Source organism: Carassius gibelio, chromosome A18 (assembly GCF_023724105.1).
Source record: "Carassius gibelio isolate Cgi1373 ecotype wild population from Czech Republic chromosome A18, carGib1.2-hapl.c, whole genome shotgun sequence".
NCBI lineage: Eukaryota > Metazoa > Chordata > Actinopteri > Cypriniformes > Cyprinidae > Carassius > Carassius gibelio.
In genome coordinates this window covers 10979239-10997609 of record NC_068388.1, presented here as the reverse complement: position 1 = coordinate 10997609, position 18371 = coordinate 10979239, and the positions used below count along the sequence as shown (strand labels likewise).

The 18371-nt window shown below is 37.9% G+C and overlaps 1 protein-coding gene across 4 annotated transcripts in view; it reads right to left on the bottom strand.

Moving 5' to 3' along the window:
- The window catches only part of LOC127934435 (breast cancer anti-estrogen resistance protein 1), a 78874-nt gene that overhangs the window by 2002 nt on the left and 58501 nt on the right, over positions 1 to 18371 (bottom strand). For 3 of the 4 annotated variants that reach the window (XM_052531811.1, XM_052531812.1, XM_052531810.1), the window contains exons 3-6: positions 8196 to 8339; positions 4153 to 4263; positions 1476 to 2693; positions 264 to 350 (exon numbers count right to left, since the gene is read on the bottom strand). In XM_052531811.1, coding sequence (XP_052387771.1) covers positions 264 to 350; positions 1476 to 2693; positions 4153 to 4263; positions 8196 to 8339 — 1560 coding nt within the window. The remainder of the gene's footprint in view (positions 1 to 263; positions 351 to 1475; positions 2694 to 4152; positions 4264 to 8195; positions 8340 to 18371) is intronic. The other variant, XM_052531813.1, reaches the window with a different exon arrangement.

Below are 18371 nucleotides of genomic sequence, written 5' to 3'. Positions count from 1 at the left end.
CATGAAGTATATAAATAAATAAAAAATTATATTAAAATTTATGATTCATGATTTACAAATTTATGAAAAATGTAAATTATTTTGTATAAATACCATGATGCTGGCCATATTTGAAGGCTTTAATGTTTTGTGTTCTGTGATAAATACATTTATTTGTGCTATTTTATTAGGGGAACTTTCTAAATCGTTAAACTCCCTCAAAAAAATTATATTTTGTCACTTTGTAGAGAGTGTTGTGAATAAGGTGTTTTATTCTCATATACCTGTTGCTGTTCCAGCACAGTCTTATTGTGTTTGATGCTCCCTTTTTCTAACAGCTGTCTTTGGTTCTTTTCAAACTCTTCTTTGCCCTAAAATAGAAAATGAAAATAAGTTTTGTAATGAATAAAAAGATTACTGTCTATGGATAGGTGGGTAGATAATTGTAATGTATGTTAAAAATATAAGTCACAACTTTAAAGCAAAAAAGTGCAAGATCAGGTTAAATTACTTGTGCATAAGCAAATAATTTTGATGAAGCCACAACCAACATACAACTGTTCCCACTGTTTTAAAATAAAAATGTAATCCCCATCCATCGAGTTCTTTCAATTAAATTAAAGTGCACTGAAAAATGTCAATTTAGTCCACCAGGTGGCAGTGTAATATCACTGTGAAAGTCAACACATTTTCAGCTGTGTAATGCTGTGAAAATATTAGAAAATATCAGAAATCCTATGCCAATTTAAACATGCTCTTTCTGGTTTATCAGCTAAAATGATTTTTAATGCAACTTAAATATATCTCTCTGATAATTAAATTGCACAATTATTGTAGGTAAAAAAGTGTTTGTCTAAAACACTGTGGTAGAGAAGACCAAATATGGTCATAGCTTTCACAAAACTACAAAAAAATAAAATAAATACTATATAATATATTATATAGCATGTTTTCATAATGAAAATTATAAAATTAACAATAAATCATCCAATGATATATACAAAAATAATATATAATAAATAAAATATATAAAAAATAAACTATACACCAAGGTCTGTTTGCATTGCAATATTGTATAAACTAAGCAGGTTTTTTTCTTTTCTTTTCTTTTTTTTTTTTATATATTTTCCTGTTTCGCCTAGGGCCCCAAATAAGCCAGGACTGGTAATGAAAAAAAACATATGCATGACCTGACTGAAAGATGAAGGAATCTCTGTGTGACTGAACAGAATTCATCTGATCTGCTCAGTTTCACTGGAAGTTTTGACAGAACCACACAGCAGATGTGCAACAGCTTGTGCTGAAGGAAGATGTATGTGGGCTTACAGGAAAACCAGGTCTGCACATGCAATCATACGTAGTGATTGATGAAAAGGCCTGAGGCTTGACACATTGGGGATTGCATGGGATGCATGTACTCCACTCTTTATAGCAGTGACAGAGAACATACACCTGGATACTGTTATCAAAAGCTAATGAATTTATATTTAGTGTACCTGTAAATGGACATAGTCGTAATCCTCCATCCAACCCTCCTCTGTCGTCTCGTACGGCCTGTCTGGAGTCTCTTCCTCAGCTGAGAACTTGGGAGGGGAGGGTAATGGGCGGGACTGGATGTTAGGCCGTTCAGGTGTGCCTGTCTGATAGGTTGAGATGTTGTTGTTGTTCGTCAGCTGACCCAGCATGTCACCAGTATGAGGGACAGGCGGCAATGGCAGTTGCTGCTGTTTGTTTGTCCGTTTGAAGAGCAAAGAGGCATTGCCATGGAGAAACGATGCTAACTGCTTGGTGTCGTCGGGCACGCCACGAGCACACATGACCAGCCGGTCTAGGTCGTCCCCGCCGGTGCCTGTAGAAGGTGCAATCAGAGCCGCTGGGGACCAGCCCAAGGAGTCCAGCGCCTGACTGTACCTCACCAGACCTTGGAAGGCCTCCTCCATCTTCTGCACCTGTTTACTGAGCTTGGTCTGCAGTGTACGGTCGGTGGCCTGGGTGGCGTTGGCTACGGCCCCTCTGGCGAACTCCAGCAGGTCCCTGACAGCCACACGTATGCGGTCCACAGCCTGCCGGATGGCAGGGAGGTTGGACTCCATCTGAGTGGGGCTGCGCCAGTTCCCACTGATGAATGACATGAGGAGGGACACCGAGCTCTCCACGGCCTGTTGTTGACGGGACAGTCGCTCCATGGCCTGGTCTAGATCTAGGAGCAGCAGGCGGCCGGGCCCGGAAGAATCCCGTACCGGCACCATGTCTAAAGAGGACGTTGAGAGGTTGCTGCGGGTGCTTCCCGTGCTGGAAGCAGACAGGCGTTTGAAGCTCACAGTGAGCTCCTCGGTGGCCGCTGCGTCACGCACCACCTGCGGAGGCACATCGTACACATAGTCGCCCGATTCTTCGCCCGCTGGTCGCTCACGGGGGAAGTCATACACATCTGCAGGATGGTGGTCCTGTGGGCTTCCCTTTCGCAGGCTGGCAGGGATGTCGTAGATCTCCTGGCCCTCAGGCTGTCGTTTTCCAATTAGTTGAGGAGGAGGAACATCATAGACATCCTCTGGTATGGGAGGCTCGGGACCTCCTGGGATCTGAGATAGATAGGCCTGGTTGTGATTCTCCAGACTCGTCATCTTGGCAAAGTGAGGAGGAACGTCGTAGGTTTCCTCCCTGATTGGACCATCTGGAACATCTTTGCTGACAGATGGAGGAATGTCATATACCTGTAAAGAGAAATAATGTGTTTACCAAAACTAGCCTTGTATGATCATAACTGAACTCATTAGGGATGTACATATATTCAAAATCTGGCCAATACTATAATACCAATACAACCATTTTAAATGATAAAATGAATTTAATTATAATATTATTTTTAATAAATAGTAAAATATTAAAAATGGATATGCATTTTGACATTTGCTAAAGACATTTAACAGTGATATTAAATTATTAGTGTTTCAATAGATCAACTTAAAGTAAGCTTTTATCCAAACAATAAATGTTGTTCTGTTTTCCTTGATTTTCATATCCATGTATTCATTTATGAATGATTTATTTATTTTGTGTGTGTTTATGCTTATATTAATCCTCATCATATATTAATATTCAAATACTGTTACTCTTTTTTTATGTATATTCACTGCCCGAGTAATATATATATTATTTTTTTTCATAATTAGTCATTAATGGTACTAGATGTTCTTTTTTTTTTAGAAACTTTTTGGATAATGTAAGATACGATATTTAAAAGTGGTTATTTTTTTTTTGCTATATTTATTCTAAAGGTGTGGAAACTTTGTCTAACCATATATATATGCCTACTCTGATTCTTACCTTCTTTTCTACTCTTGCCTTTAACCTTTACTTTTTCTTCTCCTTCTTTCTTCTGTTTCTTTCCCCCTCTCCTTGTATTCTACTTATATCTTACTTCTTTTGGGCTTTTCTTCTGATATTCACAACTTCATCCCTTAGATATAAACATTTGGAATACTTTGTACTTTAGTACAAAATAGAGGAAATTAAAATGTCTAAAGTTGGATGATAACCAATAGACACTTCTTTTTTTTTATCTATACACATTTATATCACTATACTTTATGTTTTATTACCTTGATATCAAAATACAGGAAACCTGATAATGCTAATGGCATATTTGACATCTTTGTAACTTCTAATCTGCATAATCAATCCTTCAATCCTTTTTTTCTTTCTTTAGGAAGGTCATATACACACTACTGTGGACTTCTTCTTTGCTATTAGAGCTGATAAAAAAAAAAAATTAAAAAAAATTATATATATATATATATATATTTTTTTTTTTTTTTTGAAGCTTCCCTTCAGTAATAAAGGATTTTACCAAACTAATGACTTCTGCTACTGAAAACCCCTTAAATGTGAAAAGGGTCTATATGGAACCCAAATATATTGCACTTCTAGATATCAGTTTAAAGTTACACACATTTATTATTTGCTTAGGATCTTTGAACACAGTTTTAAGGTGTTCCAAGAAACGTAAATCACTTACAGATCCTATTCTATTGTATTTCATGATCGTGAGACCATCAGTGTTGATTTGTTTCAGGAAATACAGATCTCTTTAACCCCCATTAATGTGCCGATCAAAAGTGTAAATAAAACCAGAGTGTAATTGATTTTTGTCAGTCCTGTATGGAGTGTTACCGTTTGTTGGTAGTGGCGCTGGCTCATGTCCACACTAGGTGGAGTGTCATAGATCTCCTGACCATCTCTACTGGGTGGGCCTTTCATAGCCATGGGAGGAGTGTCATAAACCTGTGACCCAGGGAGAAACAGGGTCAAAAAGACATCAAACTCATTTGCTAGTTTTAATAAGGTACAGTAAATAATTGAAATAAATACACATTCAAAACATAGATCTGCAGCTATAAGTAGATCTGGCCTGTAAAGAAAATAGCTATTTCATAAAAATAGGGTTAGGGATACTAAATAAATCGAAACTTGTGTTAGTTGAAAATAATCTATTTATGTTGCATTCCTTTCTATTTTCTCCCACATTCTTTGTCCTTTTTTGTCTTTTTCTCTCTTTTCCTTCCACCCTTGTTTTTTCTTGCATGTTGGAGAAGAATTGGGATTGTGGGAACTGGATGAACGGGGAACACGACCTTAGACAGGACAGCTGGAGTAAATCAGCAGTGCTGCAGAGATGCTGACCTCCACCTTCACCCACAACCTCTCTCTTTCTTTGCTACCTGTCCAGTGGCTCTGTGGTCAAGTTAAGACATTGAACATGCGTGATAGTAAAGGAGTTTTTTGTGGAGAGCCTTAAGCAGAGGTATGCAGAACTAAAAAAAAAAAAACCTCCATGTCTTCACAAAAATGATCATTTTAAGGACAAAGATCATATTGTGTGAAATATTATAGAAGTCACCAGCTATGTTGTCCCGTGGAAAACTACTCTGTACTGTCATAGTTTTATTGATTAATGTCACTGTAACATATTCTACATAGTGTATTTTATGTACACCAAGGCTGCATTTATTTGAAAAATAAAAATGTAATTAAAAAAGAAATGCAAATATTTTGAAATATTGTTGCAATTTAAAAAATAACTATTTTCTATTTTAATATATTTTAAAATGCAATTTATTCCTATTCTGGCAAATCAGAGTTTTCAGCACTGTAGTCTTTACTGTCGCATGATCATTCAGCTGAACTGATGAATATTTTTGTGCAAACTATGATACATTATTTCCATATTTTTGATTAATAGATAGTCCAAAACAACAGCACTTTTTATATAAATCTTTTGTAACATTATAAATGCTTTTCATCTCACTTTTGATGAATTTAATTTGTCCATGTTGAATAAATAGTTGTAAAAAAAAATTCTTAATTCCCCCAAACATTTGAATGGTAGCAGAATTCAGATATTTTATAAAGACATATATCCATTTATGTTAATGTATGATAAATTTGACCCAAAGGTATAGTTAAAAATAAACCTCCCAGCATTGAAATATCATGTACTGTTCTTCTTTAGTTTTATATATTTAAAAAATTCAATTAGAGACTAACCCTACCCACCAAGGAACCCTAGATTATTGTAAGAATAAATGTATATATTTTATTTTGGGTGCCCCCAGATGTATAGTTAAGTAAACCCACACACACAGTTATGCATGCATTCGCAACACAACAAAAACAGCATTGACTCTCGAGTTTCAGAAATTGCTATAAATGAAGTGTTACTTCCTGTCCCAATGCTCTGTCAAAACTGTGCCAACTGATATAAATATAAAATAATGCCTGCAGCTCAGCTGGTACAAACATGAAAAAACAACCACACACACACACACACACACACACACACACATACACAGACTCACAGTGCTTGAATGTTAGTAAAGGATTAAAACCTAATGAACGTTTGATAGTGCTAGCAGTAAAAGTGTGATTTTTCCACTACTGCATCTGATATGGGTGAAATGAGGTCAATGGGATTTGGATTAAGATGAAGTTTAATCTTGTCTGAGATAGAGTAAGTGTCACACACACTTAGTGACTGGTAAATTTCAATAGCCCATTTTAGTTTAATATTTATGCATTAATCATTTAAACCAGTGGTTCACAAACTGCCATCTAAGGATTGTAATGACAGAAAATGTATATTACAAAAGCATCTTAGACACAGACTTCAGATGATTCACCAGCAAACGCCTGCTTGTAGCAGTAATTTTTGTTTATAACAGAAACTCATCGCCATGTATTACTTCTCTAAGATAAGGATGCTACGCAGCTGTCAAACATCCATTTAAACCATCTGTACCTTTAGTAACAACAATCATTTCCCACAGAAGAATCCTTATATACTGTATGCCTTTAATGTGTATTAGGGACTTCTGAATTAATGTCTACTCTACACTTCTATCAGTACTGCACCAATCCCACACATTCTTACACAAACACCATTAGCATTTCTAATGCTGGCCAAACAATGGCTCTCAATCTGCTGTGCGCCCCCAGGAGAGCCTGCAGTCAGAGACTAAGGCAGAAGAACCCATGAATACCAAAACCTCTCACTGAACATCCAGCAGCCGCTGTGCCTGCTCCATTTGATTAAACAACCGTGCTTTTTTCCTCTGTATCGCTGTAATCTGAGAGATGCTGATTTGTTACAATGAACATTTGGAGCGATTTTGAGGTGGAAGTGGTTTGGCTTGCAGCATTTTTGGTCAGTCTGAAAAATTTAGGATTTTTTTAACAGTCGGTGCACGTTCTTTTGGTGTAAAAACCTGAAATCTATTCACTAACCTCTGATGAACCAGATTAAGGAGATTTTAACTATTCTGGTACAGTGCTGCATAATTAAATCCTGAATAACTTAAATACCTTTTTCTTTTCCCTAAGATTTAATATATGGTAACATCCTCCATAACTTAGCATTCCAAAATCTGTCAACAAAAAATTGTATTCATTGTATAAAAATGTTTGTGTTTGGGCTATCATTTCTTACATTAGCTTGATTCAATAAATGAGACTAATGAATTAGATGATGCTATGATTGAGTGAAACAAGTGCTAAAATAATGCAAACTGCATGTGTAAATAAACAATGCTATCAGCTGCCACATTCATTCTTTTTGAATTCCATCCAGTGTCTTTTTTATGGTAGTTTAACACATTTGTATTTGTACATTTCTACTGGTGATACTGTTGTTTTTTAGCACTCAAAATGATGAGTGATGTGCCTCGTCTCATCTGCCTTGTTTAGTCCAGTCCTCTGTCATTTACAGAATATGCTCAGGTCTTTCCCATCATCCACGTTTCTCTTATTCTTTCTGTATAGCTGTGCTGCAGGCTCCCTATGTGTTGGAATTTCATGTCCTTTGCCGTGAGCCAGGCTTTGTCTGTCTCTCTCTGCTCTAGTGTGTGTGTGTGTGTGTGTGTGCTGCACTCAAGGACTGATCTCAGTGACAGCACATTCCCTACACACACAATACACACACACGTGCACATACAGGGATGCTTCACTCACACATACAGTGCTGACCTTCTTTTTGGAATGCCTCCAGACACTGAAATATCTACTTTTACTGCAAGTAATGCATGACCTCATCTAAAAATAAGCATTCAATCATTGAGCCAACAGGAATGTAAGGATGCGGGAATAAAGAGAGGCAATGAAAGAACCAGCAAAAGAGTGAAATTGAATGAAAGATGGAAAGACAGAGGATGAAAGCAAGAACAAATGAAAGTGAAAGAGTGTAAGAAACAGGAAAAATAGCACAAAAATGAAAAACAAAAGACAAGGAAATGAAATAAAAATTTAAGCAAAAGGAAGTGTGAAAGAAAAAATCATTGAAAAGTGAATGGAAAGAACAAAAACAAAGTAAAAGAAAGCAAAACTGAAAATAAAATAACAAAAAAGTTAGATAAATCAAAAAAGCCAGCAAAAGAAAGCAAAGGTCAGTGAAAAAACAAAAGGAAAAGGAAAACATTAAGGAAGATAAAGGAAGAGTGAAAGAATGAAAGAAATTAAAAGGTATGAGTGAGAAAGAAAGAAAGAAAGAAAGAAAGAAAGAAAGAAAGAAAGAAAGAAAGAAAGAATTACTGGCTCATTCACAAATGACTAGTTATCAAATGACCTTCTTCACATGGACATTAAAGTGCATATGAAACTCAACCCAATAACATAATCAGTGCACACAGGGCCATGTGATGCCTCTGTTCAGATGAATTCTTTACCTGTTGACTGTACTGGGAGCGGGTGGGCGGCACGTCATAGATATCCTGGGAGGGTGGGAGGTGTCTGGGGATGTCATACTCATCCTGTTCATTTTTCCCCGTGTCATACACATACATTTGACCAACCCGTGTGGGAACAACCACCTAAGAGAGAAAAAGAGGAAAACAACTGCATGAGAATGGCTAGGCATATAAAGGAGGATAGAGATGCTGCCCTGATGGCGCCATTCATACCAGGTTAACACAGACACTACTACAACAAATCTGGGGTCTCAAAGGTCACCGTGGGAACAGGAGCCGTCCTTTTGTCCGCCTGTTTACCTTCTGTCTCAGGCTTTGAGGACTGTGTTGACCGTGTGAGCCTGGGAAATGAAAACAAGCTACGACCCCATATTTGTACAACGCCTGAGACATAATACCAATCACAACACACACTCAGATGAGCTGTTCACAAGGATTTGTAGCATTTGCAGCTAATGTACACTTATAGAATACTGTGATATTTTAGAATGCAAGATATATCGGTAGCATATTATTTATTAGCCAATATTATTATTTTGGTATCTGTCAATATTAGATACTTAATTGTCATTTCCTCTATTTATACATTTCAATCGGTACAAAAAATATATGGTCACATTAGTGAAATTTCTCCAAAATGTCATGAAAAAAGTACATTGTCAAACTAAGCAGCTCTCTGTTGGTCAACTTGATTTCGCATGACCAACTTAACCTTGATAATCGTTATTAGAGTCTTAGCTGATACTGTATATTTAATTGTACATGCTAATTTCTTGCATTTTTACATTTAGATTACTCACTCACTAAAATTAGTTTCTTCATTGGAACATATTTAGAGAAATTTATCATTACTTGCTCGCCAAATGATCCTCTGCAGTGAATGGGTGCCGTCAGAATGAGAGTCCAAGCAGCTGATAAAATCATAACACCTACATCTATAATATTGCTTCTCCAGTGGAAAAAGTTGTCTCTTCTGAATCTGGAGATCATTTAAGAGCGAAAACAGTCCAAAACAGTTCTAAACAAATATGTCGGTGGATTTTTTTTTTAATACAAACATGTATTTTTTCGCTTCACAAGACATTAATTCACTACAGTTATGTAGATTACTTGTGGATTATTGTAATGTTTTTAACAGCTGCTTGGACTCTCATTCTGACGGTACATATTCACTGCAGATGATCCATTGGTGAGCAAGTAATGCTATGTTCCAATGAAGAAAACTAATCTTGGATGGCCTCAGGGTAAGCACATTTTCAGCAGATTTAAATTTTTTGGATACACTAGTCCTTTAAAATGACAAATTGTCTAATTTAGTGTGTTTTATTATTTTTATTTATTTATCTATTTACAAAATAGTGAAGAATTCTAATATGGTGCCTCTCAATTTTTTATAAAATGGATAGTTCTGGCTCTAAGTGAATTTACCACAGCCAAGGGGTTTTGTTCAGCATGAAGCAGAGCAAAATCACCGTAACACATTGCCTCAAGAGGTTTAGTGCTTTAGTATGTTAGTAATCCACTCTGCCCTCTGGAAAACAAGTATTTGATCCTTAATATAAAACATGTATGGACAGGCAGCACTGGTTTGTGTGCACTGGTAAGGTGTGTACTGTAATGATCAAGGTGGAGTGAGCTTTATGTAGTTTTCATGATTCCCTGCAGGCCAGTTAAACATGATTGCAGGCCTTTACTCATAACAATGAGTTAATGAGATTACCCGCACTTTCATTCTCACTCTTTTTCTCTCTATAGGAACGCACTGTGCCAGCCTTGCGTACGGGGCTTCATTTCTCGCATACTAAACAACAGATACTGACACGGATGTTCATCATGGAGTAAGTAAAAAAATATATATTTATAAAAAATATTTTATTGCAGTATTTTTTACTGTCTTAAAAATGAGAATCAAATGTTAGAGATTGAAAGAAGAAATGTACTTAATTTACATGAGAATGGGAAAAAAAATGAATGGTCGTACAAATAGGGTTAGTTTTTGTGCAAAATATAGTTTCTAGATCTGCAAGAGTCCTCACTTATTGTCAGGGAGGGCAAAGCACTGCTGATTAACCACACAGACTCAGTGAAGCTTTTCTTTGTGAGGCGTTCATGCTTTGTTAGATTAAATCTAGTGACTATGGTAACCAGGCACGAGCGACGACAAGACGAGCACAATGGAAAGCACAACTACACACATGTAAAATGCATTTAAAAGAACTATACTGTCTGCCCGACACTGCAGTGTTGCTTGTCATTTATGGAAAGTGCAACATTAACAAAGAAAGAAAGAAAGAAAGAAAGGCTAATGAAAATCCCAGAGATCTTGTATTAATATTTACTCTGCCACTCACACAGCCTGTCACTTTAGATGTGACATCCCTGCTAACCAAACAATTAAGCCGTTCTCATTAAAGAAAGCTGGCAGTCTGTCACTGTTAATTCTCTTCTTTCTTTCTCTCGCTCACTCTCTTTCTCTCGCTCTTGACCTGTCTCACCTCTCTGCCCGATTCTTGCCCCCTTTTTTTTTTTACCAAATTGCAGTGCAAAATCGATGATTAATTCCTTCAGATGTGTTTTCGGTGAGTTAAAAGCATGCTATTGGTGTGATTTATTAGAGATACCCTGTGACCCGTCGAGCACCTCGTCTCTTTCTCCAGAACATCCACACACTCACAACCTCTCTCTCTGACACTGCTGTGGTAAATGGCTGCATTCTCCATGGCGCTGTACACACTTTCACACACATTAAGACTGATCTGCAAGTGTTTCATCTGACACATCCACACGTACACAACCTCCGGTGCCGTCCCACTCTCTGCATTTCCACTTAGCCTAACTCACACAAACAAGGTGAATCTATTTCTGTATGTATGTGTGTATCTATCTAGACATTTATGTATCTAGTTAAGCCAGTATTTGTCTAATCATACATCCATCTAGAAGTGTATGCTGCAAAAACTGAAGAAGTAATCAAAATACAACACTATGAATGAATTGTAAGCTGTTGTATATTTATAAAATGGTCACAGTCCTGGATATTGATTGGTCAATACACCATTGTAACCATGCAAGAATGTACCAAACACTAACAGATATAATGTGAAACACGTTTACAGACCTTGTATATCACTGTAGAGCATCCATAGAATAATATTCTGTTATTGCTTACAGGTCAGAGACTATATACATATATATACATCAACACTGTGGTTCTTTAGTACTGCACGCCCTGTGTTTTATTTCAATGCTTTCTCAGACCTGTGCTTAGCCTTAAGTAATAGTCACTCTATCCCACTGAGAGCCTCTGAAGGGCCGGCCGTAATGAACATCGATCAATAATGTGAATTTTCAATGAGCGTTGCTCTGGGGAGTAGAGATGACATGTGGCTGACTGCCCTTATCAATAGAGCTGAAAGGATCTGGTCATAGAGAGTGGGTGGGTCCAGGCCTCCAGCTGTCACAACAATCTCTGGGGGTGCGGGGTGAAGTCCTACCTGTAGTGATGATGTTAAAAAAAGACAAACCCACCCTGGTGTGGAAGGAAACAATTGGAGAGCAGTGACTGTCTAACTGCATTGCCCCGCACCATGACAGCTGGCCAATCACAGCAGCTACACGGCCATTAGGTTCAGCCCTGAAGAGAGGGACAGACTGTAAAGGCTGCTTTACAAAAGCCCCCGTTCCCCCTGCTGCATCAACGAGCTGTGACCTCCTTACCCCAGCTGACACAATGACACATGTCGCCCCTCTAAAGAGCGCAGCCGAGGTCTGCTGAAGACATTCTAGCCAAACCTGGCTCCTTAGATCATGGATGTCGCTAATTTTACCTGCAAATCGAATACCTGATGCTAAGGATTCTGTGAGATTTCAAGAAGGCTATGATGCATTATGAATGCATGCTTAAAATAAAACACTATGTGTAGTTGTAATGAATGTAATCTTTTTTATTTACTCACTTTTGTCAGACACTTCTTTTTCATTCAGGCTTTCAGATGTTGGAGGTCGGAAGACACAGCGCATTTTCTCAACTCGGCACAAAGAATAATTATTTTAATTTAATGAGACCAAACAGAAAATGTAAAATGCCTTGAATGGAATAATCTGATAAATGCAATTTCAGCCGATCTCACATTCCACGCAAGCCATTCATTTTGGTTTCCACTCTTCAAAAGAGTTTCCCATCGCAATCACAGATTTAAGGTTGCAATTGTATATCCTTAGCTTGGTGTTGATTCAATGCAGTGCCATGAATTACTTCGTCCAGAGGCATGGAATATAATGAAGGGTCAAATCCCAAACCCTAAAAGGCTTCCACATACCTTCACATACACTCTTTCTCTATATAAGTCCCCTGTAGCCCCCAACCACCGCTCTTGCCTTGGCCATCTGTGAAGCAAGCTGTCCTCTTCACTATGTGTGAAGCGGGGGGTGCAGATCAGGGTTCTGTGTGTTGGCATGATGTACACTTTCACTTATTTTCACTTTTTGGTCTTGGTTTTTACTTACCTGAGCTTATTTTGGATGTAGGTCTGTTTCAGTAACATACATTTTGTGAGAATTCTGTCTTTTCACGAATGGGATTTTTAATATATATGAATGGAATATTCCAGGTTCAGTACAAGTTCAACAGCATTTGGGGTGATTACAACAACACCACATTTGTTTTTGACTTGTTCCTTATTTGAAAAAAAAAGAAGGTTACAGAGAACCACTTGGTTTAGGGTTTATGAGAATATAACTACAGGAGTATTTTTAGTACAGGAGTACAGTTTTTTTTTACCATACTAAATTACCACACATAATATTGTTTGCATGTTGTGGCTATGCTATTTGAAACCGATTGAAAATACTGACATTGAGTGTTTTAACATCTAAGGATTAGCCCCATTCACTTCCATTGTTAGTGTCTAAGTGGGGCCCAGATTTTTGCTGTTTTTAAAGAAAAGAAGGGACAAGTGCAATTTATTGAAGGACATTTGCAATAACGCCTTTACTGGAGGTGTTGTCATGGTTGACAGTAGTCCACACATGCCCTAGTGAAACATGTCCATCACAGCGATGAGGCATCTCTAGGCTACAGCTGTGGGAATGTGAGCACGGGCTGTTGAGAGCTCAGCTGGGCTCAGTGGTGATGGGGGTGCCAGTCCTCATCTGGACCACGGACACACACGTACATGCTATCCCACAGAGAACTGACTCCCTTGGGCACATCTGCTAATGTACTGCACACACTTTCGCTTGAATCCCTTTGAGTTGGGTTTGGAAGTCCACTTTTGAGTGTTATGTAAGCTGAGTGAGTCAAAGCTTGACTTTGGTTGCTTTTAAGTTTTTTTAGTGGACAGGGAATCTCTCAAAATAGTTAATATCACTTAAATGCAGTGTTTACTACAGTGATATTCAGTGGCAACACTGAAGTTCCTTGGCAAAACAAAAATGCATTCTGAGTTAAATATGAAAAAAAAAAAAATGACATTGTTTAGTAGTTTATTGTGTTTGGATCAATAATGAGGAAAGGGTTCCCTTTCTGCAAAAATATAATTCAGTAGGAAACATTTTGCACAGCTAATCCTTCAAATTGGGCCAGTCAAAACTCAAAACTTAAAGGGTTTAAATAAAAATTGCTGTTGGGTGACCCAGATCAGAAGCTTCATCCCCGAAACATTAACAACCATGGAAGCAAAACCAGAATTAAACAGAAAAGGGTGGTAGTGGTGAGGATTTAGCCCATATACCCATGGTCATACTCTGCTGTGGAATTAATCAGTGGCTAATTAGCTCACACTTGTGAATCTGAGCTTTGCTTGGGGCTAGTGCCATGTGGCATGTGCCACATGTGAGGGTGTGAGATGAGACGGCTGGTGGGACGGGAGGCCGAAGGGGCTCCTGGAGACAGAGCGCCTCCGGGTACTAATCCACACAGATCTCCAGTAACAGCCCCCCAAAGCCCTCTCACACATGCCCTACATTACTGAAACATATAGTAACACCCTGATAACCACCCAGAACACTTTAGTAACCACAAAGCAACATGTAAAAATCACTAAGAACTGTCATGTTACTGTACATTTTATTATTAGGACAGTAGAGAGAAGACAAGAAATTATGTTGGACAGGAATTGGATCAAAAATAAAAGCCAGATTCAAATCATGTCAACATGCTCTAACCTCTAAGCTACATCTTATTATGCTGATGTGAACCATTATTCTGTAGACAGAATAAGCTGATTGATATATTTATTGTTAAGATTTCTCTTAGAACCATTTAGCAAACTATGAAAACACATCATTCGGTCTCTCATGTTTGTTTTTGTGTTTTTGTGAGCATATTCTTGCCTTTGGTCATTCTTTCTCTTTTTTCCCTTTATTTTTCACAAACAATTTACCTGTGGTGCGCATGAGTGGCATTTATTCAATCCAGCTCAGCATGCTGTCTTTCTTTCTTTCTTTCTTTCTTTTTTTCTTTCTGTTTTTGCATTTCCTTTCTTGGTTTCATTACGCTGCTCTTCCTCTCTTTTTCTCTTGTTTCTTTCCAATGTTGGTTGCAAAAGTGCATATAACTGAGACAGCATATGTGCAGACCTCTGTACACACACATATAAACACACACACACACTACCTCTCCTCCTGCTCTGCTGGCAACACAACACTCAGGCCTGTCTGCAGCACCTATTAATAAGACCGAGATGAGTCTGTCTCCTTGGAGACCACCACACCGTCCCCGTGGCCAGCGATCAAAGGTTAGTCCCTGCCAGAGACCATTGTGCATGCTTGAGGAACTGAAAGATGCTCAAACGAAATATCAATTATATATTTAGCCATGGAAATGTCTATTCTAATGTCTAAAACTAATTTAAGCACTCTCATGTCATTTTAAACCTGTATGACTTTATTTCTTCTGTGGAACACAAAATATGTTGCTTTGAACCCGATGTTTTGGTTATTAAATAACACTGCATCTATTCCATTAAATAAATTCTATTAAATGAAATAAACATTAAAATAATATATATTAATTGAAATAAAGCTGAAATCAAACAAATATAAATACCAGAGGAAAAGAGAAAGTACTAAAATCACTAAATCTGAACTAAAGCTAAATATAAATATTTATATTTTACTGTATATTTAACTATATGAAGATTTTTAAAAATTAAACTGGCAAAAGCACAAACCAAAATCACTGAAAAATACAAAATAAAAGCTAATTCAAAATATTTATAAATACCATAATAGTATACGTAGTAATAAATATAAACTAACACTGTTTGACCCCACTGACTTGCTGTAGAGACTTTTTTTTTTTTAAATCATCCTTTGTGTTCAACATGAGAGTGAGTAAATGATGACAATTTTCATTCAACTGTCCTTTTAACTCCAGCTATGAATAAAGGAAAAAAGTGACTGTAAATACATTTGGCAGCATTTGGTCTTCATTACAACTACAACTAGCTGAAATTTCCTGTATCCTCTGACCTTCAGGGAAAGATGTAAAACATCACAGAGATGGTTTAAGTGGTGACCACTGCGTTTAGCCCGTGGTGCTGGAGTTAGCCTTTCACAAGTCAATTAAAATCTCCTTTAAACCTACTCTTACATACATTTATGAACATGAAGGGAATGATGAACAACACACAGAGAGCAAAGGTTCTGTGTACTCTTCAGCGGAAGACATACGGCGTGTATGAAGACGCAGTAAATGAGTTTGCAGCTCCATTAGACCCCCTGTTCTTCTCTCTGATCTGTGTTTTTTCAGTCCTTTCAACTCCCTGCAGTACAAAGTGAACCCTGTGGCCTCCTGTGATATTCCAGCCCTTTGATGAAGGCCACTGGAGCACAAATAAAGGCTCGCAGTGGTCTGCTGTTTATGCTGAGGGGCCCGCATCGGGCCCTGTCTCCCCTCTTCTCCCTCGATCTGCTGCTGGCTATATGTGGGGACGTTAATAACAGGACACAGCGCATGAGAAGCGAAATCCTCCTCCCGCGGCTCCACCCACCATCGCCGCTCAGGCTGCTAATTCTGTCCCACTGATCTTGCCATTTTCCACCGCTCCCTTCAGCTGTCAATCTCCCGTCCCCTCGCTCGGCTCACGCTGTCAGAGCAGAAAATGAGACCACAGCAGGTAATGGAGGAGATCCTGCTAGGAAGAATCGTGTTTTGTCTTTCTTTAGACAGACACACGCTGTCTTTTTCACTCTTTATCAGACACTACCTGTGGCTGTGTTATCTGACAAAGTGGTGTGCTCAAGGTTACAGGGCACAGAGACCCCTTAACTGGTCTTCACTGACCTAGCGATGATCTCTCGAGTCCTAAAGGTGGACACCTGATGTGTCCAACAGTGATGTGTCCTCGAAGACAGTCACTTTAAAGCTGTAGCTTCTCAAGCTTAAAGCTTACTCAAAAAGTAGTTCAAATACAGTCTAGTTACCCATTTGAAAAAGTAGCAACCTAACTACAAGCTAAAAAGCTAATAAACTACAAACTGACAAAAAGTAGTTAAATGTAGTTCATCTCAATTAGAATTATTCCATTAAACTTGAACGGATATACTTAAACATTAAATACAACTACTTAAACTTCAAATGCACTTTATTTCTAGCAGCATTTAACTAAATATTTTATTACATACATAAAATGAAGTGCATATAAATAGAAAAACAATACAATGCTGCACATATTAATCAATCCCCCAAATTACATAGGCTACAGGAATAAAAATAGATATTGTGGCATAAATAAACATTCATTAGTTCCATGCATTATTCATTCATTTCCACGTTTTATTAATTTCACTAATTTAAGTACAATCATGGTAATGATCTACTAATTTTTCCCTAATTTTAATTTAGTTAAATAGTGGTCACGGTTTAGCTAAAGAGAGGCAACAAATCAACTAATATTCTTTGTTTTAATTAGCTAGGATTTAATTCATAAAAACTAACAACTCACTAAAACGAGAGGACAAACACTGGTTCTCAAATTAGTCAGTAAATCATTTTGAATCAGACCTGTAATGAAAACTAATGAACCAATCTACTAAAATAAATCAAACTTTAGAGATCGTATTTGATTATTGTCTCAGTTTACTTGGCCGTGAAGCTGCCTATGCAACACAATGTGACATAAAACAGCTTTTTTTTTTTTTTTTTTTTTTGTAAAACAATAGATTTGAAAACATCTTAAATCAGCTTAAGCTGGTTTTAAAAACTGAAAGTAAAAACTGCCCAAAGCCTGTCCAGACTGGAAGACCAACAAACCAGGCTAGAAGAAGCGGGGCTTCTACCGGGCTACTGAAAAGTGTAGTTAAATTAGACTCAGTTTTTAGTTTGTTACTCCATAACATTTGTCATGAGGATGCAATGAGATTTCAACTGAGCTGCGAAGCTCAGGGAATCATAAATAAAGCACATCGGTGGACCAGATGCACAGCGTGTTCAAAGCTGCCCAGTCATCACACTACTTCCTGCCTCTCCTCCAGCTGTAAGGGAAACATGGCATCAGCTCTTGTTTTCTCCTTTAGTCCCTCTCTTCCACATAAGCCACATCACACTAAACCTGCAGCCGCTGCAGACACACTGGGCCCAGACACACTGCTTGTAATGGATGCCGTGTTGTCTTCAGACACACTCGCTGCATCACATTACTATGTACAGGGGACTGCTGGTAGATATGTGCTGATTCAGAGTCAGTGTGTGCAGTCTGAGGACAGAGTAATGAGGCTACGTTGAGGCGCAGTGCCCTGGAGCAGCCAATGCTTTACTCATGCGCTGTGATGTGAGGCCAATATCAAAGTCCCTCTTTAAAAGCCCACAATGCACTGCAGTGAGGCCCAGAGATACAAACCTAAAATCACACAGGCCCCTGAGGGGAACTGAGACTATTTAAACAACCATTAATAACTCTCTATTCAGTATTCTGAAGTACTCACTGAGACGAAAATAATCAAAAGAGAGTGTGCCTCTGGCAGAGATGTCCAGTTCACAAATAAATTATCCAACTCTATATCAGTTCATTTGAAGCATTCCATTGAATTTAAGAATCATAAACAACTAAACATTTGACACAATCTATGTAACTTAAAGGGATATGAGTTGCTTTCTTATGCTGAACATAAAAGAAGATATTTTGAAGATCGCTGGTAATCAAACAGTTGGTG